Raw genomic sequence first — 22,932 nt, 5'->3', positions numbered from 1 at the left:
TAACAGTTGAACATGCAGACAGTATAGTATTATTTACATACTGTTGAATGGTGGTCTCTTGAATCCTCTCAGGTCTGAAGGCCCTACAGTAGGACTGAGTGTCTTAATGAAGGTTTTATCACGAGAGACCGAGCAGGGTATGAAAATCAGCTTGGGGCTGTTGGACTCTGATTTCTAGGTCGTGGGATTTAATGGGCAGGGCATACTCTGATTGGGCAAATGGGTACTGTTGTAGAAAGGGATATGGTCTGTGGATTAATGAGGAAATTCTCCTGGAGCTCTGTTCTCTGGCCAGGTGCCTTCTGCCAAGGTTCTGGGGTGTGGTACTTTGTTTGAAAGGAAGTGTCCCTTATGAGAACTAGATTTCTCACTTCCACGTTGAATCCAGAATTCAAAATACAAAAGATACAAAGCATGGGTTGCCAGTTCATAAGTATTAGGTTGCTTAAATGCACCTAGAAAATAAACAGCTTGGGTTTCAATGTCATTAGAATTGGGATTCATACCATCTCTGTAGAATTTGTAATTATTTACTCATCTAAGCTTTCTAACTTATTTAAAATAGCTGTTAGTTCTCTTACCGGTGACAACATCATTCCAGTGAGAAAGGCTAAGATGAGAGGTCTTCTTACTGCAGCTCTGGTCCAGCTTCACTTTCTGAGTATATTCAAGGGAGACAGAAGAGCTGTGAATTGACTATTTCAGTAAATCAATCGGCTTGCAACTCAGTGTCTTCAGATTATTAATCTAAAGGTAGGAATATAACTTTATATCACAAAAATTCATCCCATGCAGCTTTGCATAAAATATTATCTTTTTGATTGGTCTCACGTTAATATGCAATTGTAGTTTTTCCAGTAATTTAGAGGAAGAAAGGACCAATTCAGAATAAAAGGGAATACTTGATTAGTCTATTGTATAAGAGCAATAAAAGCTAATTTACTGTTATATTACTCAATATTGAAAGCTACAAGAAACTCTCAGTTCTTTATTCATTAATTGTGCTATATTGTAGCAGTATTAGTATCAATTATAGATGAATTTTATGGAAGGCTTTTTAGTTGACATCTCTGAGCTTGTATTTTGCCTCGTGTAAATATCTTTGACATATTTTCTGCCGGATTGTTGAAGGGCAAATGAAGTGTTGAAGGCAGAGTGGATGAATCAAGCATTGTAGTTTCTCCATGAAAACTCTTGTGATAAATGGTCTTTGAAACGCAGTGATCTCTGTTAGGAACAAGTTTCTGCTGTTGGAATACATAGTTACACTTTTACAAAGGTCTTTGATAAAAGCAGTTCTCTTACTTTGCCTTTTATGCTGGATTATGGGAGGTTTTTTATTTTTATTTTGCAGGCTTTCTACTGCCCAGAGTTACTTAATTTTGTCTAGAGGATTAGCATTCTCCTTTGCTAGAATTCATGCAAGAGGTATACTCGACATTCTAAAGATGATAATTCTAATTGAGCCCTTCGGTGTTTCAGTGGTCCTTGTCCCACATACGTGGTCATAGTGTTTGCTTTTATATCTGTGGACTCAGCTTGATCTTGTGCTGTGTAGCTAGATATAGAATATTACATCAAACACTGTGATGGGGGCTGATAAATCAATATTGGAATGCTTAGTTTTTAAAAAGAGGTACCATTAGTAGTTCTCGGGCTGCATTAGTCTCCCTGACTGTGTAACGAAGCACTACAGGCTGAGAGGCTCCAGTGCAACTCAAGGTCAGAGACGGCAAGTCAAGGATTCAGCATTGGTAGGCTTTTTTTTTCTTTTTTTTTTTCTTCTTCCTTTCTCCTTGGCTTTTTGGCTTTTACTGACCTTTTTCCTCCTCTGCCCTGGCAGGTTTCTCTGTGCTTAGGTCCCTGGGTCCTAGTATTATATAAGATTAAGTTCTCCTTTTATTACACTATTTTACCTTTATTAACTCTTTTTAAGACCTTATTTTCATTATAGTCACAATCTGAGGAGGAAGAGCTAGGATTTCAAGGCCCGACACAGAATGCCCTTTTAACTTTTGCCTTTCCCGCATGTAAGTGTACAGATGGGAAGGATCACTGCCAGGCTGTTGATAGGAAAGAAGACTGGCAGCCATTCTCTGACGTTTTAGGTTCCAAGTTACCTCCTCCTTCTATGCTTAGCCGTGTACACTCGTATCTTCAAACTCAACACTATTGGGAAGGACACCCTCATTTAAGGGCAGACAGCAACTTCTTTGCTTCTCTCTGTGAATCTCGGTGGAGGTCTGGGTCTTGTGCCTGATGCAGGCTTGTAGCTCGTGCCCTGGTGAAACAAGATGGAATTCCTTGCATACTACTCTTACAAGAGAGATCTTGGAGTTTTGCTGAAGGTACAGGCTTTTTAATCTAACATGGAAAACTCAAAACTATCCAGAATACATTCTGATAATAAGCCAGCTCAAATGTGCCCTAGATTAAGAATGTCTTACAAAGAAAATCTGACGTCATACTGTCACAGCTGAGTTTGAGTGTTGCAGGTACCCAGCAACCTGGAGAAATAGCCATATCTGCAGAACCTTTCAGAGTACACCATTGAAGCAGGTGTCCCATATGCACTTCCCTAGGGACCTTTAACCTTTTTTGTCCCCACTAGCAAATGCAGTATAGACCAGGAGTTAAAGTTATAGGTAAACAAGTGCTGTTTGGACTCCCTGTCCTTCAGGTCTCTTGAATGTGTGAATTTCGGTAACAGGTGAATAGTAGTTCAAGTGCAAGTAGCAGTGCTCTTCCCTTTAAGATTGTAGACCTGGGAACAAATCATCCCCAGGGGTCCACTTTGTTCATCAGCAGTCTGTGCAGTTGGTGGCTGTATGCGCAGTTGGTGGCTGTATGCGCTGGAGCCTTTGCCATCCTAGTCATCCATCTGGTAGACCTGAGCTTGGACCTGTGAGTCTTGTTAAGAATGTTTTGTACAACTCAAATGCTAATGATTTGGGGGACTAACCTCCAGGTTATTTGGGAAGTAGGTGGGTAAATTAGGGAATCAAGTTCTTTACTTGTGGGGGCGGGTAACATTGACATGCTTACTTTTGTTGTGTAGTTAGTGTTATTCTGTGCTCCTAGGAAATTGCATGATGACATCTTTGGGGAAGAAAGAGCCTATTTTTGGCAGAATGCTGTGCTCAGTATTCATATCAGCGCTGTAATAACGATATTGCTTTGCTGCGGGCGTTACAGCTTAGCTTGTATGTGCCTTCCTTTGTCTTAATTTTATTGGATGGGTGGGGAGTTCAGCTGTATGATGAGAGGGAACATGATCCCAAATTATGAGAGTAGTATTTGTTAGTACTATTTAGATAAAAAATCCTTACCTAGAATAAGTAATTGATTAATTGTTAAACATAATAAATTACTGCTTCTTTAAGCTTTAGTTAATTGCTTTCACTTCTTTTTTAAATTTTTGTACAATGTCTGAATATTTCATCATTTCAGTGGCAGTAGGGTTTTACTTTCCTGTCACCTAAAAGAGAATTTCACTAATTGAACACAATTGTTAGTTTTTAAAATGTGGTCTTGATTTGACTGAACGAGCTAAGGGTATCAATGGTAACTCGGTGGAATGCAACTACATTGAAATCAGCCATCTCAATCGGACCTTTGTGGTGTATTTGTGTCTTGATTTAGGTTGGTTGAAGACTTTCAATGACTACTTTAGAGACAAGACTCAGTATATTTTTAATAACATGGTCCTAAAGCTGAAAGAAGACTCAAGCAGGAAGTTTATGTGGTCTGAGATCTCCTACCTTGCAAAATGGTGGGATATTATAGATAATCCGAAGAAGGAAGCTGTAAAAAGGTTTGTTCCAAAACTTTTTTTTTTATTTTAGTGATATTAAAGATCCATAACAAACATTGAGTTTTGAGGTGAATTCTTAGCTTTATGGCTGATGGTCTTCTTCTCATCTTGCATTCTATTGATTTCAGGTCCTTCCAGAGAAAAGGAAGCAAAGCCTTTTTCTTGAGATCCTTATGTTCATCCTCTGTCCTAGAAATGGGCTCGCTGCATCAAAGGCATTCTTATTTTAAGGGCTTTTCAGAAGGGTCATTGCTTGGTTTTCTAAATATAAATGTCAGTGTCTCTGCCTCTTTTCAACAATGTAATTTTTCAAAACCATGGCCAACATGCCTGAAAAATAATTTGGTTTTACATTTTGCCGATAATTTTGCATATTTTCTTATAAACAAAAGTGGTTGATTTTTAGTTTTGTTTTGGTGGCGTGACTCAGTGCTTCATTTTTACTCATTTTTAGGGCTGTATCTTCTCCTGAGGATTTATTTCCATTTTAGTTCATGATATACAGACCAGCTTTTTATGTGGTCTAGTTGTTAGTCTTTTGTCTTTTGCTGTGGCTGCCAGAGCTGTGTATTTCTCAATGTACGGTTAAGGTACAGAGTTGATTTTTATCTTATACTTTTATTTTTAATCACGAGTTTTTTAAGATCCTCATTTAATGATTTAAAAGTTGATATTTGGGGAGCTTTCTGATCTAAGTGCATTTGTTTTGAGGAGCTAGGCATTGTGAGGGAATATTCATTTATTGTGTCTGCATAGCTCTTGATAAAGTAGTTACTGCTCCGGGTACTGCCAGTCATGACTGGCCACTCTCTCCCCTGCTCTAGGACATAGATGCTTGCTTTACAGTCCAGGACCCTGGCTCAGTGAGGATCACTGTGCTGTACCTGACAGTGTTTTGTCCGCCCTGTTTAGGATGCACCTGCTGAGACGTTTGTACACATGGTGTGTCTTTAGTATGTCCAGCCTTTTCTACCAACAGGAAGTGGCATCTTTAGTGCACTAAAATATTCAATTACTTGAACTTTCTGATGTGTTTCATGGATCTTGATGATGCTTATGTAGAATTATTAGAATTTTATAATATTTCAATAACTGACAGCTTAAATCTGTCTTTCTGTATTGAAAAACCTTTTAATGAGTAACAATTTAATTTTCCCAAAGGATTTTAGAAGTAATTTAAGTTTCTTCCTACCTCATCAGAAAGTATCTTTAGATTTTAATAGATTGGCATGAGCGTCTAATGATAACTTGAGGAGAATTGATGAGTACTATATTCACTGGAAATTGTCCTTCCTCACTGGTTTTGCATGGTTAGCTAGGAGAGAGAGACAGGCTCTGAGGACATAAGAATAAACCGAGGAACTAGCATGGTCATAGGAGAAGCCACTCTTCCTCCATCACAAGTGCTGCCATAGTAGCGAGGGTTGACAGGATCCGTTTTACACAAGAGAATCTGCAATCTGCAATTCCAAAGAATTATGTAATGTTTCTTGTCTTTCTAAATTGAAATATTAGTAATGGTTTAGATTAACATCATATTCTCTCTCTCTCTCTCTCTCTCTCTCTCTCTCTCTCTGTCTTTGTCTCTCTGTCTCTGCCTCTGTCTCTGTCTCTCTCTCTTACACACACACACACACACACACACACGCACACACACACACAGAGGAGAGGGAGGGTCACATCAGAAAGAGACAGAGACTAACAGACTGAGGTACCTGATACACAAAGCATAGAGCAGAAGGGAGAGAAGAGGGAGAACACCACACAGCATCCTTCACCCATAGCTTAGATCCTCCTACCGTTTGGTACCTTCTAAAACTCGGAACTCTTACAAAGTTACTTAGAGCTGGTGTTTGCTTTATTGCAGGCTCGTCAGTGCCAAGAACTAAGATTTAAGAAGAATTTTAGTTGTTTACACCTTACTCATTGATACATATTTTCCAAAAAGTAACAGAAAGTTAGAAATTACTTAAATTTGATGAATCTATCCCACTTGTTATTTTTGTTTTCAGAATTATTTATCTGATTTTTTTTTATTTTAAAAATGAGACTGCCTAAAACCTTTCATTATTTTTGTTGGTCTTTGCTGGCTCCCATTCCACCCAGAGGGAATTTCTAGTTTACTGGCTTTTACCCTCTCTCTTTTCAGCTCTTCATCTTTTCTGATTTTTTTCTCTATGCTTGCACTAGTGCTAAAATGGGCAGTCCACCTATCCTCATAGATAGTACACATCTGCCTTCTTTCCTTTATCACTAGTTTAACTAACTAGTGTTGGGGTTTTTTTGTTTTGCTTTGCTTTTTCTCATTACATTTTTCTCTAAATACTGGAATACTTGGCAACTGTACTTTACTGGTTTTTTGTTTGTTTTATTTTGTTTAGTTTTTTTGTTTTTGTTTTGTTCTCTTTTTCTTTCTTTCTTTCTTTTTTTTTGGTTTTCTGACTAGTAGATGCCGGAGAATACTTTGCAACTTGTAAGTTCTGGTTCTGTAGCTGTATTTATTTATAATTAGTGTGTATATCTAGTGGCCTGTGAGTATGAACTCTACAAGTTTCAGTCTTCCAAGAGCAGTGTTGAAGCCTGTGTTGGTGCCTGAAGAGGGGGTTATTTTACATGCATTTCATGGGCAAGCATTTTGTAACTACTGTGTGCAGTCAGCTCTTCTGCCGCGCCACATTCCCTTCCTAAAAACCACTGCTCTACACAGTTACACAGTGCAAGCACAGGGGTCATGAAAAATAGATATGTGAGAAGTGCTGAGCAGCCAACAGTGTCCTTAATGACACAGAAGACCCTGGAAAAGGAAGCCCAAGAAAGGACCCAGTTCAGTTTGTCTATACAGGGTCAATCTGCGACGAGTTGCATACATGTTACAAGACATCGGTCAGTTTATCTTGAAAAAGTACTGAAGTGTGCTTGTGGATGTGACTGTCAGGAGGACAGAGCTGAGCAGTGGGATCATAGCAGTTTTCTGGAAGCTGTTGTAAAGTGTGCAGCAGGGATGTGTGAGTTGCATCGTGATGAGCTGAGTGTATTGGACAAAATCCTGATTTGTGCATTCCTGCAGGACTGGGCTCACCGAGGCCCAGTCCCCTGCCCTCAGCTTCTCAGGGACTACATTATACAAAGGCACTGCAAGTTTTTCACTAGTTGAACCAATCAGTGCTTTTCCCTTTTTCTTACATTAATTTGTTTGTTTATTTTTTATGTGTTGGGTGTCCGTGTGGGCATGCAGAGGTCAGAGGGCAACTTGTGGGAGTTGGTTCTCTCCACATGGTTTCTGGGGTTTGAATTTAGGTCATCAGACTTGATGGTAAGCACCTTTATCCACTGAAACATCTCTCTGGCCCAAATTCCTTTCTAAAGCAGGTATTCATAGCAGAGCTGACAACATTCTAGCTGCTTTTACCTTACCAGAATTCCATTCGTCTCCCTGTTTTCTTCCTGATCCTTTGCTCATTCCTTTTTTCATTAGTCTGTCCATTCATCATCCATCCATCCGTCTGTCCGTCCATCCATCCATCCATCTGTCCGTCCATCATCCATGCATCTGTCCATCCATCCATCTGTCCATCCATCCATCTACTCCCCCCCCCCACACACACACACAACAGTCCTGAAATAGGACAGGATTGCAACGCTCTGGGCATTCCCATGCTATTGATTCTTCATAAGAATCAGCCATCTCTTTCAGCATTGAAGAATTGGCTTTTTACTCAATGGCTAGTATTGCTGTCACAACCACTGCTGTGGCTTCTTTTTACTTTAAGGACAGCGTATTTGGAATGGAAAGTGTGAACAGGCTGAGCATGGTGGCCAGGCTGCCTGGGTTCAAATCCTGACAATCTTCATTATTTTTGGCAGATTATTTAACATTTCTGTATTGCAGTGTATTTGTCAAATGGGGTCAACACTACAGCCTATTCTATTGGAGTTTTATGAGGATTGAATTAATATAAATATGATGCTTACTTAACACACTAACACATTTCATTGGCTATTTTTGCAGTGCTGAGAGTCAAACCCAGGACCTCTTCAATACTACACAAGTACTCTACACACACACACACACACACACACACACACACACACACACCTAGCCTTACAGAGGCTTTTAAAAAATTACTAATAACTATTAGTGGCTCTTATTTTTATAGTTTTATTTTCTACTTGGAATATTTTTCTTGGACACTTTCTGTAAGTTTTAGTCCTGAAGTCATCTTGAAAGTCTTCATCTTTTAATAGGAAGTTAATTATAAATTTATGTTTTTGCTCCATCTTTAAAAAGCTTGCTTATATAATGCTTCATTGAAGATTTTTTTTTTTTACCCTGTGCTCAGAAGCTTTTAGTATTCAAGAACATGAAGCTCTTTAAGTTTTCATCCAGTACGACCTATGGAGCATGGAACTAGTTCTTGTTCATCAGCACTTCGACTTCTTCCAAGTATGAGCTCTGCTGTCCTCAGCTGGGGGCGGCTTTTGGCTCTTCTTTCTGCCTCTTGGGTCTGCTGCTGCTGCTGCTCCTCCTCCTCCTCCTCTTCCTCCTCTTCTTCTTCCTCCTCCTCTCCTCCTTTCCCTTCTCCTTCCCCTCCTCCTGCATTTCAGTGTTGACTGTTCTCACTGTATTTTATTGCATCTTTGGAGTTCTTTCTCAAGAGCACCCCCACTCCCTTCTCCATTGAGTCCACCTCTTCCTCTCATTGAATGCTTTGCCTTAACTTTATGTACGATTGTCTATAAGGCCAAGTGTTTATGTTCATTCTCGAGTGCAAACAGGTTTATTCATCCTGGGAATTGTCCACGAATATAGTCTAAAGTGCTTAACAGCTCTTGCTTCTCTGTCCACATGTTGCCGTTTTCCTTGTGGTATTTATCACATACCTTCATATCTGTTTGTTTTGGGAAATGGTCTCTCAGGCAGGGAGGTCCCATTCTCCACCATTCTGTCCTTACCAGACAGGTAAGCGGACTCAGTCACTCAGCGTAGTAATTTTCAGGACTCTGAATCTTGAGTGAGATGAGAGTTGACAGTGGAGGGGAGGGGAGAAGACAGGCGTAGTCTGTACTTCCCTGTCTATGGTGTGGCCCTGTGGACCATCCTGACCTCAGTTTCCTCCAGCCCATCATGGAGCCTGGACTTTTGGCCTTGGCCTTGATTGCTTATGCCTCAGAATCTTCCCCCAATGCAGTTTCTTTTCTGAGAAAGCTAGATGATATCCCTCCTCTGCGCCTTTGTTGGGGGAAGGAATCCTAGAAGAGGTTTTGAGAGTTGGAAGTCTAGCAGGTGGGTCAGAGGAAGTGGGAATTGGGACCTGGGGCTTTTAAGAAGTCCTGGAGAAGAAGTGCCCACTGCTGCCATTTTTCGCTTTTCCTTGGTGAAACTATGGAGCCCTGAGTCTGGACTAGCTTGTGTGTGTGTGTGTCACCTGATGGAGGCCAGCTATGATAGGATATAGGAGGGTACTGTGCTTGCTGCTATGATAGGAGATAGGAGGATACTGCGCTTGCTGCCTCCTGTGTGCGGTAAAGTGAGGCAGGCTTGGATTCCAGACATGGCAGGTCAGGTACTGCAGGAGGTGAAGCTGAGATCCTAAACCAAAGGACCTTTAGGAATTAAGATTTCCAGAGCTAGTAGAGGAAAGGGCTGGATCCCCTGGGCCTCCCAGAAGAGACTTTAGACAGGTCTAACAGGTTCCACACAAATCAACACACGCCTGTCCTGCGGCCTTTAGTTCATCTCTTCTGTAGAATTGAAACACTGCTAACACTGGGAAGGTACAGGCTTTCACTTTCTACTTCTGGACAAACTGTAAATACATCCATCTTTCCTCAGTAATTATCATTTGCTAACTCGTGAAACACAGGGAACCAAGGTAGGAGGTTCATGGATTAGAGCTGCTAAAATCAGTGTGCATGGGGGGAAAATTCTGGAAGAAAAGAGATTGTGGTTAGTGTCCAACATTCAGCTTCCTTATAGTCCTTGGTTCTACAAAAGAGGGGTGGTGCTGGAGCCTCCGAGAACCAGGTCCATGGCAGAGGACTGTCTGGATTTCCAGACAGTCATTGTAGGCTCAGAGGTAACTGTATATTACATTTCCCTACTCAGTGAGAAATGATGGTCCCTTATTGGTTCATCCCTGGGACATTTTCATCTCTTTATTTTTCTCTTGCTGTTGTCCACTTTACATAGGCAGAGGCGTATAAAGCTGTTAATACCTGACTGGTTTTCATATGTGCCAAAATGCCACAAATCAATGTTTTGTGCGATTCATCTCCATACTTAAAACAAGATGGTAATTGAGAGCACTGTCTGTCCTCTTAAGAAAACTATTTGGAAGCTGCTTCTTTGGCATCAGGAAGTAAAGGGCTCAGTGAGGGAATGGCACCATTTTCTTTGACCAAAAGAAACCCAACCATACAAAAAAACCCATAAAACTGTTTCAGAAAATTGAGTTTTAATTTCATCTAAGTTTTCCATTATGCCTCCTGACTATAGATGTAGTTCACTGCTTTTCAACCTTCTAAATGCTGTGACCCTTTAATACAGTTCCTCAATACAGTTGTGATGACCTTCCAACCATAAAATTATTTTTTACAGCTACTTCATAACTGTAATTATAATACTGTTATGAATCATAATATAATTGTCTTTGTTTTCTGATGGTCATAGGGAACTGCTGTGAAAGGGTACAATCCCCACCCCAGGGGTCTCAACACGCAGGTTGAGACCACTGATCTAGAACAATGACATTTGTTTTCTTACTTGAACTGAGAGTCCACAGTGTGCCTAAATAATAGGCCATGTCTGTGCATTTTGCAGCAAACTTAATACAACCTTAGATTTTTGTTCCAATTATTTAAAATTAGTGCTAAATAGGTAACTGACAATTTTGGAACTCCTGTCGTAAATGAGCTACAGGGCAAATGTCTAAACCTAAATGTACAAGCTAGCTACTATGTGGCAGGTCTGTGGATTCCACCAGAGTACACTGAAGCCAAAGAGGACAGATTGATGCGGGACTTACCAGAAACCGCTGAAGTGTCATGTGATCAGCCTGCAACAACTCGTGTTCTGTCCCCCACAGTGGTGTATCATTCAGGATCATAAACCTTTAAAAATGAAACTCAAGGTAACTAATGAAGAAATCCATGCAGACAGCACCGAGCTTTCTGTAACCTATTGTAATTCAAAATAATTTAAGCAATTGTAGTTGTAGTGCCCCCTTGGAGCAAGTATCCAGAGGATTTAAAAGAAACACCCTTCCATTAAGCCTTCAGCACATTTTCTGTCCACACTTGTTTTGTTTACCTTCCTGGCTTTACATGTGGATAGTTTTGGCTGTCTGTGGTGAAATACTGCGTAATGTTTCTAATCCACTGGGATGTGAAGCCGCTGATTGAAGTTCAATTCTGTCAAGAGTTACTCCTTAGCTTTCTTTTCCTTTGGCTGGCTTAGCTCTACCCTGGGCCCCTAAGACAGTGGGATGGCCTCTGTGCTGCATCTGCTCCAGCTGTAATGAGCAGTGTTTCATGCAGAAACCTGCTGACTGGCTGGAACCTGGAACATGGTGTGTTTACTCATGTTTTGACCAGCCACACTGTGTTTTTTGTTTTTGTTTGTTTTGTTTTTATTTTTGGTGTGAAATATGTATTTCGTGTCTGCTGAACATCAGTCAGTATCGACTGTATTTTTATCATATCTATGCACTTCATCACTTTTCCAAAAAAGGCACAGGCTTTTCATCTAATATTCTAAGCACCCTGTTACTTTTTCTTCAGTTTTGTATTTAAGTAAAAATTTCACTGAGCTCAGAAACATTTGCTGCTTCTTGCTTAAATCCTAAGACTTAACTCATGCACACTTTGGGTTTTTCCTGAAAAATGGACCATTAATGCTCTTCACTGTCTCATTATTATACATTTATACCAGTCTGATTTTATGGGTTTTAACCAAAGGCTGCTGTAAAATTTACAGAGAGCGTGAAGTCAATGTGTTTTGTAAAGTTTGAAGTCGGCTACAGATTTAGATGGTGTGAGGAACCTGCAGGGTTTCATCAGAGCAGTGCATGCAGCTCTGAAGTGACTGCTTTCTCACCTATGAGGTGACACTCAATTTGGGATGCCTAGTCACTGTTTTGTTTGTTTGTTTTTTGAGACAGTCTCTCTCTGTTACCCCTAGTTGCTCTGGAACTATCTGTGAGATGAGGCTGACCTTGAACTCGTAGAGATCTCTGCCCACTTCTGCTTCTAGAATGCTATTGCCCAGTACTGGAAGTCTAAAGCCCAGTCTTGACTTCCTTCATCTTCCATGGTTAATGATTTGGCAAGATCCAAAACCTGCTCTGTCTATTGCATCAGGCTTTTTGTTAGTGGGCATGGAGGAAGGACCAGAGTAGGGATGTTTCTCTAGAACTCAGTACCATGCCCAATTAGGCCCAAATCCCTCTCAGATCTGCCTGTTCGTGTTCTTGGACTCAGACTCCAGATCTGTCTCCAGTTGTCTTCCTGTTGCCAGACTTCCCTTTACTTCACCAGCACACTTTTCTCCCTGTGTTACCTCTATGCTCTAAGATGCTTCAGTGACACTCAAAAGGTCACAATGTCCACCCTGTCTTTGACGTTGATGTCTTGCTCAGCTCTGTTGCGGTTGCCTCCCACCTTACATTTCGCCCTTAGGCATGCCTCAGTGCCTTCAGGATGGCATGGAGCCAGACTTCCAGCATACTGACCTGCTGCTGTCTTCATATACACGCTGTTGTTTTATGCATTGAGTAGTTTCATACCTAATCTTTCCCATGACTCAGGTAGGGTATTACCTCACCTCAGAACCTTCCCCTACTTACAGTGTTCTTCATTTGACAAATATTTACTGTGCTAAGAACCAGAGTAAGTCCTCAGTGAACAACGAGGGCACAGCTAAGCACGCTATTGAAAAAGTGTTGTTTTCAGTGAGGCTTGGAAGCGTCTAGTATTCAGGATGAATCTGAGGGTGACTAAAACTCCAGTCAAGAAGATGTGAGAGGATGGGGAAGACACTGGAGGTTCTAAGGAGAAAACTGTGATTGGCACTGTGATTGGCAAGAACTTGACACCTCAGACACTGCAAGAGGTTGCTTAGGCACAGCCTCATGGCAGAGGATATGAAAGGCCTTCAGAAGTTACTGCTCCGAGCTGTTATGTAAGAGGGGTAGCAGCAAAGGTTGGGGAGAAGGTGCAGCAGCTAGAACATAGTAGTGGCTCACTGTTGGAACTTAAGGGGATGACTTCTGAAGACTTTTCCAAACAAACATATGTGTTGTGTGTGAGGAGCTGATCTAGAAATTGACATGAGAGAGATGAAATCATATTCACAAAAAGACTCGTCCATACACACAGCAGACTGGAAATGGCTCAAGTGTCTGCCAACAAGATGGTAGACTAACACACCAATAGAATCCTACTTGGCAAGAAAAGGTGAATTAGTGCTGACTTCCCTAGAGCTCGCTTTGTAGACCAGGCCTCAAACTCAGTTATCCGCTTGGCTCTGACTCCTGAGTGGTGAGATTTAAGGTGTGTACCACCACTGCCCAGCCTTGAAATACATTTTTTGAACAACTTTTAGAAAATCTTTTATGAAAGGGACTTAGCTTAATCACTGCCAGCCGGTGACCCTGTAGTTTGTTTCTTGTCCCTTGCTAATGCAGAGCGTGTCATTTATCTTTGGTGTTAATACTGTCTGACTTTGCTGGTGTATATGCAGTCTTCAGTTGTATAGAGCATGGGGGCAACATGGGCAGATACCTGTTTCAGACATCTGGCTTCACAGCATGCTTCACATGCTAATCCTCGCTCTCCATTCAGCTTCTCGAATGAGGTTACATTTCCTTTTGAGAAATCAGTCATTTCTGAAATCGCCAACACTTATTCTTTGTTTCTCTTGTGTGTTATTGGTATCCCTTTCTTACTTTTTTTTTTTTTTTCTGTTAGGGACTCCTAAATGTTAAATGATCAACAGGGAATTCTTGCCCTTCTGGAGTTTATGCTCTGTTGGAGGAAACGACAGTGGAGATGCAGGTGTCTAATTAGTGTAAGTTATGAATGTTATGAAAGAGGGTTTTAGATTTTATGAAAGGTGATAGCTCTGTTGAGCTTTGTGCAGGATGTGACAGTTGGTAGTACATTCCTAAGAGCCAGTGTTAGACCAGTGTTAGAAGGGAGAATGCCTTAGGCTGCTAAGATACTGACAACAGGTTGAAGGGAGGGAGCAATCCAAATGAAATGAGGAAGGAGTAGTACAGATGACTCAGTTGTTTTCCTTATACTCCATCTTTGGTCTTTGAAGGCTGGCCTCCAGAATATTAGAGAATACTAGGATCCCAGATTAGCATATGGAAGGGCTTAAAACAAGTCTTCTTTCTGCTTTTCCACTGTATACTCCACACAGAAGGCTGTGCATCAGGTGATCTGATTCGAAGGTGTCCTGGGCATGAATTGATTCCATGGGAGACACCATGTAACTAATTTCATATTTAAGAATGGAACCCAGTATGTCATCTCCTATCATTTCATATTTCCCACAATGCACGATTACAAATTCATCTCACTTTCTCATGTGAAATTAATTTGTGATTCTTTGAAGCTTGCTAAATGATGCATTGTTTGCTACCAAGTTGTCTGTAACAATTTTCCCATTAGGGAGAAGAACTCTTTGAGTATATCCTTCTGTGTGTGACCAAATTCCAAATGTCTGATGACTCTTCGTGGAGGAAGACATGACATTTGCTAAAAGTGATTTACAGCTCCTTGAGCACTTCAGTAAATCCTGAAGTGTAAAATCTGTGTCTTGGGCAAAATGAGCAGTGACAGATACACTCAGCTTATTTCTGATCAGTTACTTCTCTAAGCGCTTTATACCCAATTGCCCAGTGCTGAAGTAGAGGCATGGTTAATGTCCTCAACCAGGCAGCTAGCCACCATTATAGTAAGTGACATGTGAGCCTCGGTGGCTTTAAACGTAGAAGCTCTCACGTGGGCTCTTACATTAGCTCCATGTGTACTCTCCCTTTTCCTGTACACATGCAGCTTTCATGTCTATGAAGATTATGGCGTGTACATTGAAAAAGTTTCCCAGAAAGCTGAGTGTCTTCCAGTAGCGAGACGAAGACACAGGTTTCACAGTACAGACATGCGTGGTTTGCTTGTTCTTCTGCTTCTCGCAGAAACGCTTCATCTGATGCTGCTGAACACTATGTACCCAGAAGTGCCACTTCTTATAGGTGCAGGTGAATCCCACTCCTTGCTCTTTTTATTATTGAAGTCTAGGAAGTACAGTTATAGCCTTATTAAGTTTCATGTGATGGCAAAAAGCAGGGATTTTAAGTGTGATGCCTCTTGTACACTCACAGTTTTGCGTGCACCTTTTTGTTCTTGTTGATCATGGTGAGTGGGTGAATGGTTGCAAGGCAGGTTCTTCTGTCTATGTTAATAAGCATGTCTGTCAAGCCATACCTTCGTGCCCGTGAGACATTTGGCTTTATAATCTGTTTTTTTTTGTTGTTTTTTGTTTTCTGTTTCTTATGGATGATTCAAAGGGTCACCAGATAGGAAAACAGAAACCGCCATGGAGTAGGTGAAGTTGCAAACCTGGTTATCTCTGTTCTTGATGTAGTATATAGGCTGTGGCTGCATCTCTAAGATTCACACAGCTTTCTTCCACTTAGTGTTCTGTCTTGTTTGATTAGATAAACTATGCTAGGATAACTACAATTGTTCTTTTTCTGCCATGCTCTTGTTCTGGTTTTGGCCTGCTCATGCAGATTTTCTTAAAAGCCTACTCTTTTATAGAAAAAAAGGCACACATTTTATAGGAAGACCCTTGGTTTCTGTGCCATAATCTTGGCCTTTTATTGTGATTTACAAAAATTCTCTCTGATGCCTATATGAATGCCAGTATTTGAACAATTTCTCAGCTTGAGAGTTGGATTCACTTTTGTGTCCTGTGTTAGTTATCATGACTTTAATCTTTTATAGAAAAAAAGGCACACATTTTATTGGAAGTCCCTATAAAATTGTAAGGGCTAGTTTTGTGTCTTGACTCTTTTCTAGATGTTTCTCTCGGATGTATCTAACACTTCCCATCAATTGCAATTCCTCTCTTCCTACCTGACCTGTGGCTGTCCTTTAGACTTCCTTTTTAAAGATTTCCCATCAAACGTCATTTCCTTCGAGTCTGTGAGACCTAGGCACCTCCTCATCCGACTTTGCATTGAGTCCACCCACCCCCCTTGGAAACCCAGCTGTCATTGACTAGCCCAGACTGAATTATGCTCATTACTGCAAATCGACGTCTCCCTCCTCACTCCCAGTGTTCACTAATATCTGTCTATTGAACACATAGACTTGGGAACTTCAAGTCACCTTTGTGTTGTCACAGTATGCATCTCTTCTTGCTCCAGTCATACCCAGATTTCCCAGAGATAAGTTTTTATCAACCCTCTCTGGTCCTCTTCCTTGTTTTCTGCCACTCTCAACATTATTGGAACTCCATTCTAAATGACCTTATTCTTACTGATTTATTTTATATCTGATCTTGACCTAATTTAATCTACTCGTTAATTACAAATATTAAATGGACAGTCTCGTGAATCTATTTCTCAAAGCGGGCTGTTCGGTGCCAGGCATGTAATGGCACATGCTAATCTCCGCTCTCCTGGTGCTTACAGGAGAGGCAGACAAGAATAAACAAGTAATTTTAGTTTGTGATAAAGGCTATGTTGTATACTGAGGAGGTAGAGAGAAGTGCTGAATTGCTCGGGGACCCATGGAGACTTCTGGATGAATTATAGTCGAGTTGAGACACCAAGGCAGCTGGAACCATCCAGGCTGATGAGGAGGAGCAATATGAAATTGCTTGGTACCATTTAGTAAGAAAGAGGCTTAGTCATTAGGATAACCATTGTGTACAGAAAGGAACCCAGATGTTGCATCAGAGGAGCATCCACGGCATCTCAAGGAAGGGGATTTGCTAATAATAGTTGCAGCTGGAATTATTTTTTTTCTATTTCACTTTAGTTCTTATTGACTTGTAGGTTCTGTCTAGTCAAGCCCAGCAAATAATTTGTTTTTAAGCAATTATATCTGAACATTTCCAAAATACGTGCTGACTAGGAGAGTGAGATAACAAAATTGATAGCATGCTCGTGTTTGATGGGTAGGGGTTAGCCTCTACACGACAGCCTGAGCTTACACCCTCTGCACACCAGGCTGTGCTTACACGCAGGTACCAACCTATGTTTTGAGGACAGTGATCCAATCCGTATGGCCTCTGGAGTGTGGCAAAGTTAGACCTAAGGGTCAGTGCAGAATAAGAAACTAAAAAAGCCTATTGTCCACAAGAGAGGAGGGCTGCATAATCTTGGACTTAGATGGATTCTTAAATAAGGGCAGGTTTTAGAAATTCCAGCTCTTTCTGGTCATGTCTTGATGAAACTTGCTGGCTCTCAGGACTTCTACACCTCACAAACTGACAGTCTTTGAGATTGCAGATACAATCTTCAACTTCTCTACTTCTGTGGATGCTTTCAAGTTTCTGGTGCTCATTCTTTTCTTTTCTTCTTAGAGAAAGTTATGTTCATAATTAACAATTAGTACTTATTGTATGATATTATTGCAAAGGAATACTCAACAGACAAATAACAATAATGACACAGCTTTTCAACCAATCATATAAAAAAAGGAGCTACATAGCCCACAATTTAGTAAAACAGAAGCATGGTAGTTAATTGCTGTATTTACCAAGCAGTGTGCTTAATTACCTTGTGTGTCCCAGGGACAGAGGTAAATGCCACCTTTTGATATGGTATATTGGAACAGATACCATCCTTGAAATGGCAGCCCTCCAAACACCAAACACAGGGACCAAGTGAGATTCAGAAACAAACCACACAGCTCCTGCTGTGAGGAGTCTTTGTGTTATGCCTGTGTGGGAAAAGTGTCAGAGGAAAAGAAGAATCACCCAAGATCCTTTATTATGAGTACTTTATTCTCAAGGCCTGGAGTTGAAATTCAATTACTTGTTTAAACTAATTTTCCCCCTCCCTCATGTAATTACTGGCCATTTGTAAAGATTGACATTAGATATTTATGTCTTTTCTTTTCTTCTGTGAACTTTGCTATCTTAACTCTGTTTGTCTCCTTCCTAGTTTACTACAGAATGGTCAGCTTGAAATTGTGACAGGTGGCTGGGTTATGCCTGATGAAGCCACTCCACATTATTTTGCCTTAATTGACCAACTAATTGAAGGGCATCAATGGCTGGAAAAAAATCTAGGTATGTATTTATGTCTGTTCCTCCCCTCCCCCTTCATTTGGGTTGTTTTGGGAAGTAACACTTAAGGGGGATCTGAAATATTTTCCCTAAATTGTTGAACAATTTATCCTTTATTAATTATATTTATTGGGTCTCAACTATATAGACATATGGTAGTTTCACTGAAATTACCCATCTTGTTTTATATCTTATTTATTGATTTTCATTTGTTTAGAAGCTTATTATTTTAATTATATATTAGTTAATACTTGTAGGTAAGAGTCAAGACCTTATTATTAGCTTAATTCAAATTGAGGGTGGGAAAAAAATAGAAGGCATTTATGTGTTACATTATGGAGAGCTCTGGAGGTAGAGGAGTTGTGGTAGCTACAGGGAATGTAACTTACATTATTGAGATTGTTTCCTTGGGCTCACTTTGTTTGTGTGTTGGTCTGTACCCTGTTTTTTTCTAGGCAGTGTAAGAAAGATGGCCCTAGGCAGCAGAAATATTCCCTTCCCGCTCCCCTTCTCCCCAACTCCAGGATGAGGTTTTTGGTTTTTTGTTGTTGTTTTTTTCTTCAGTAGTTAATCTCATTGGCCTAATAGCCATGTGCTTAATGCTGAGGTACAAGACTTGTTTTAAGGCAGTAGTCTCCTAGGGCAGTGAGCGATCTCACCTGGACTGTGATGGCAGGTCCTCTGTGTGACTGGACCCATGGAGGAGGATGTTGGGCTGACAGCATCAGACATCCTGTACAACTCACCAAAAACTAGCACTCACTGGCATCTCCTTTATGCCTGCCACACAACATGAAGTTCTTTGCAAGTATTTCATATCTCAGTGTAGCTTTTATGCTTTTCTTTATGATAAGCATTTGTGGTTTTTATTGAGGTTATTTCTGGATAATTTTTATTTTTTCTCCATTAGGAATTAAAGTCTCCCATTATTATAATTATTTCTTTCCTTTTTATTTTAACACAATTTTAAATCTACTTCGAAGTAATCCCAGAAAACTTCCACACATGCCTAACATTATGACACACCCACTAACATTTTGACACATTCACTTCAATCTTTTTTCTCTTCTCATACCACTGTTGCAGTTGTAATTGTTTTTGGAAACTTGGAGAATACATTGCAGATACTGCATCTGTGGAAATGCATTGTTACAGCTGGGCTGAGATTCTAACCTCAAAAACCTTTCTAATGAGTCGGCCCTTGGCTGTTACTAGACTCTTGGAGTCTTTAAATTAGAGTGATTTACTGCTTTTTAAAGCATATCATGTTTTGCTTTCTTCAGGAACCTGGCACCTTAGCATGCTTGTGCTTGTGTGAGTAGCGCCCAGTAGAAGTCCCGGGCACTGAATGTGTGATGAGTTTCTCAGTTGATAGCATGTCACACATATTCTTCTGATTGGTTGCTAGAAGGATTACATGTGCATATGGGGCTGACTCTTTGGAACATGTCCTCCTCTGGTCAATGTTCCTTTTATCTTTGGTGCCTTAACACTATCCTGAGTCACAGGGGGGTGTGAAAACAGGACCCATTTTCCTGCTGCATATAAGAAACACACCTTAACATCAAGGATAGACATTACCTCAGGGTAAAAGGATAGGATAAAGATAATCTTAGAAAATGGACCTAAGAAGCAAGGTGGTGTAGTTATTTGAATATCTAACAAAATAGACTTCAAGCCAAAGTTAATCAAAAGAGACTGGGAAGGACAGGTCATACTAATCAAAGGAAAACTCCATTGAGATAACATTTCTATTTTTTTCATGTTACGTGCATATATTATGTATTTTAAACTTTTCATTCATTCTTTGTGTTTCACATCATGAACCACAGTCCTACTCATCTCCCATCCCCTTATATCTACTTTTGATCATTGCAAACTCCCTGCTAAAACACTCATGCACGCATGCAAACATTCACGCATGCACACACCACCACCTCCACCACCACCACCACCACCAACAACAACAAAAACCAACGAATAGAAAATATCTCAGCATGGAAGCTGTAGTATGTCACACTGTGTGCCACAATGTATCCTCTATCCACATATCTTTACTTGCAAATATTCATTGTAAGAGTCATTGGTCTGGCTTGAGGTCTCTGGCTGCTGTGACACCATCAGTATTGAATCCTTACTAGGACTCCTCCCAGATATCCTGTTGTTGCTGTGTGTCATGGGGATCCTGCAGATTTGCATGAGCAGGACTGACCCTTTTACATGTTCCAACTGTTCACAAATATACAGATTTTGGGGTGGGCCAGTTCCAAACCTTCGATCTGAGCCTGGGTGGTAGCTGAGCTGGGCAACCTACCAGCTCTTCCTTATCTGCACCACTAGGGTGAGCTTTTCAGCACTGTTTCAGCTAGGCCACCCAATGCTGCCATTGGCAGGAGGCAGGATCAGCTTTCCTGCTCTCAGCTCTTGGGACCAGCACCCATACCTCCAGAGCTAGCTCCCCTGTGCTGCCTTGACATGTGCAGGGACCACTGAAGCCAGAGAAAAGCGAGGCCAGCTCTCCTGCTTTCTTGACTCTAGGGCCAGTTTTCCTGATTGCTTCAGGTGGTGAGAGACCAGGGCAAGGGAGAGCATCACCACTGTAGCATCCTTACCACCTCAGAGCAGAGTTGCCACCTCAGAGCAGAGTAGCAGGGTCGGCTCTCCCTTGCCCTGTCCTGGGGCTGATTCACCCACTCCTCTTAGACCTGGGCTAGCACTACCGTGCTGTCCAGACATGATCCAGGACCTGCTCTCCTGAATGCTGCAGCTGGTGAGGGACAGGGATCCTGGGCCCAGTTCTGACTGCCACAGGTGGTGAGGGATGTTGGGAGGGGATGGTACAGGCTCATAAGCTTTAACAAGTCAGCACACCATAGTGATTGTGTGGGAGTGAGGGAAAACTTACCGACCTGCACAGAATGGCCCCTTCCCTTAAATGTTGAAATATGTCCTAAGCAAAGAGATTCATTGTATAAAAACATGGACTTTTGGATTTTTCTTTATCATTTGTTGAGATATGGCTTACACATAGTTCAATGCATGAATCTTGAGAGATTGGTGAGTTTTGACAGATATACTTACTGGTTTCATCCTTAGCCAGGGGCATTCTCTCATCCCCCTCTCCACCTTCCAGCCAAATGCTCCCTGTTTCTGTAGAGGATTTTCTCTTTTTCAAGAACTCACATATGGACTTACAGCATACTCCTTTGCGTTTAGTTTCTTTGTTCAGTATACTTTTGTCTTACAACTCGGTTGAGACAGATTCATGTGTAATAACGTGCACTTACCTATAGTCTGATGTGCCTCTGTCACAGGTTCCTTTTTTGCCTTTTTGTAAAGAAGCCCTGCCTTCGTGGCTCTGGGGATTGGTTCTAGAATACTAAATACCAAATGCACGGTTCCTTTAACAAAATGACGTAGTATGTACATAAAAGTAGATATGGCTCAGCTCAAGGCCCTGCGTTCGATTCTTAGCATCACTTAGACTGTTCATAATGGTGCACACACCTCTAATCCCATCACTCAGGAGGTGGAGGCAGGGGATTTGGGAGTTTGAGGTCAGCCTTGTCTACCTAGTAGATTGCAGGCTAGCTTGAGATACATGAAACCCTATTGGCTCATAACTGCTTCTAACTCCAGTTCTACAGGATCTGATGCCCTTTTCCTGGCTTCTTAGATACTTCATGCAACCTGTGCACATACTTTTACAGGCAGGCAAAACACTTATATACACATAATAAAAAATAAGTAAATAAATGCAGGGGGAATATCTGGAATATGTTGGCTAAACAAGAAACAATCCCATGTTAACCGGACAAATCCTGATGCATGACCATGAGTCACGTTTGCATTTGTGTAGATCCTTAGTTCCCCAGCCACGTTTTCACAGCTTCTCTTGTGAAAGTTTGGCTTCTTTGTTGAACTTGGTTCTAGATCCTTTATTTTGTTAGCTGCCATTGTAAATGGGATTTATTTTCTTGATTTCAGTTAGGAGTAGTTACAGGTAGTATGTATAGCTATGTGTATTGATTTTTTTTTTTTGTACAACGATTTTATATCTTTTCACTACCAGAAAGTTTTTGTGATAGGTTTGAGTATATGTTGCTAACTCACTTCTGTTCATGGCTGAGTAGTGTTTGACTTTTAAACTAGATTCCTGTCAGCTGTCGATAGTGTGCGTCTAGGTGTTAGCTGTGCGACACAGGTGTTTGTGCAGTTATGTACCAGCTTTTTCTAGGTGTGTGCTTCACTGTCTGATAAATCCTGGCAATAGGCTTGCTGTAGGTATGAGGGAGCTTCTCAAAGTGCTTTTACTATTGTACATTTAACTAGCAATGAATTTGTTCCATAGTTTGGCCAATATTTCTTGTGCTAGACTTTGCAGGTAACAATTTCAGGAAATAGAAGTGACTTCATTGTTTCTCCTTGAGTCTCTTTCTGAGCTGAGGATGGGGTGTGACTGGTGTTCATTGCCCATGGTTTTGCTGGTTTTGCTGTTTTCAAGTCTTCGTTCCCTGTCTGTGGGAATCTGAGCTCATGTGTATGCTATGTGGAGATTTCCTACCATCCTACAATTGTTCATTTGTTGTTTAAGATTTTATTACTCTCTCTGTCCCTGTCTGGGTCTCTTTTTCTCTCTTTCTTCTCTCTCTCTCCCTCTCTCCCTCTCTCCCTCTCTCCCTCTCTCCCTCTCTCCCTCTCTCCCTCTCTCCATCTCTCCCTCTCTCCCTCTCTCCCTCTCTCCTCCTCCTCCTCCTCCACCACCACCTCTTCCTCCTCTTCCTCCTCCTCTTCTTCCTCCTCCTCCTCCTCT

The 22,932-nt window shown here is 41.1% G+C and overlaps 1 protein-coding gene across 2 annotated transcripts in view; it reads left to right on the top strand.

Annotated features, from left to right (window-relative positions):
* Positions 1-22,932, top strand: part of Man2a1 (mannosidase alpha class 2A member 1) — a 170,032-nt gene that overhangs the window by 39,696 nt on the left and 107,404 nt on the right. For both annotated transcript variants that reach the window (XM_028755697.1, XM_028755698.1), the window contains exons 4-5: positions 3,643-3,814; positions 17,995-18,122. In XM_028755697.1, the coding sequence (XP_028611530.1) occupies positions 3,643-3,814; positions 17,995-18,122 (300 nt within the window). The remainder of the gene's footprint in view (positions 1-3,642; positions 3,815-17,994; positions 18,123-22,932) is intronic.

This window comes from Grammomys surdaster, unplaced genomic scaffold (assembly GCF_004785775.1).
Source record: "Grammomys surdaster isolate TR1022 unplaced genomic scaffold, NIH_TR_1.0 126076, whole genome shotgun sequence".
NCBI classification, from domain to species: domain Eukaryota; kingdom Metazoa; phylum Chordata; class Mammalia; order Rodentia; family Muridae; genus Grammomys; species Grammomys surdaster.
This window is presented reverse-complemented; position numbering and strand designations above follow the sequence as displayed.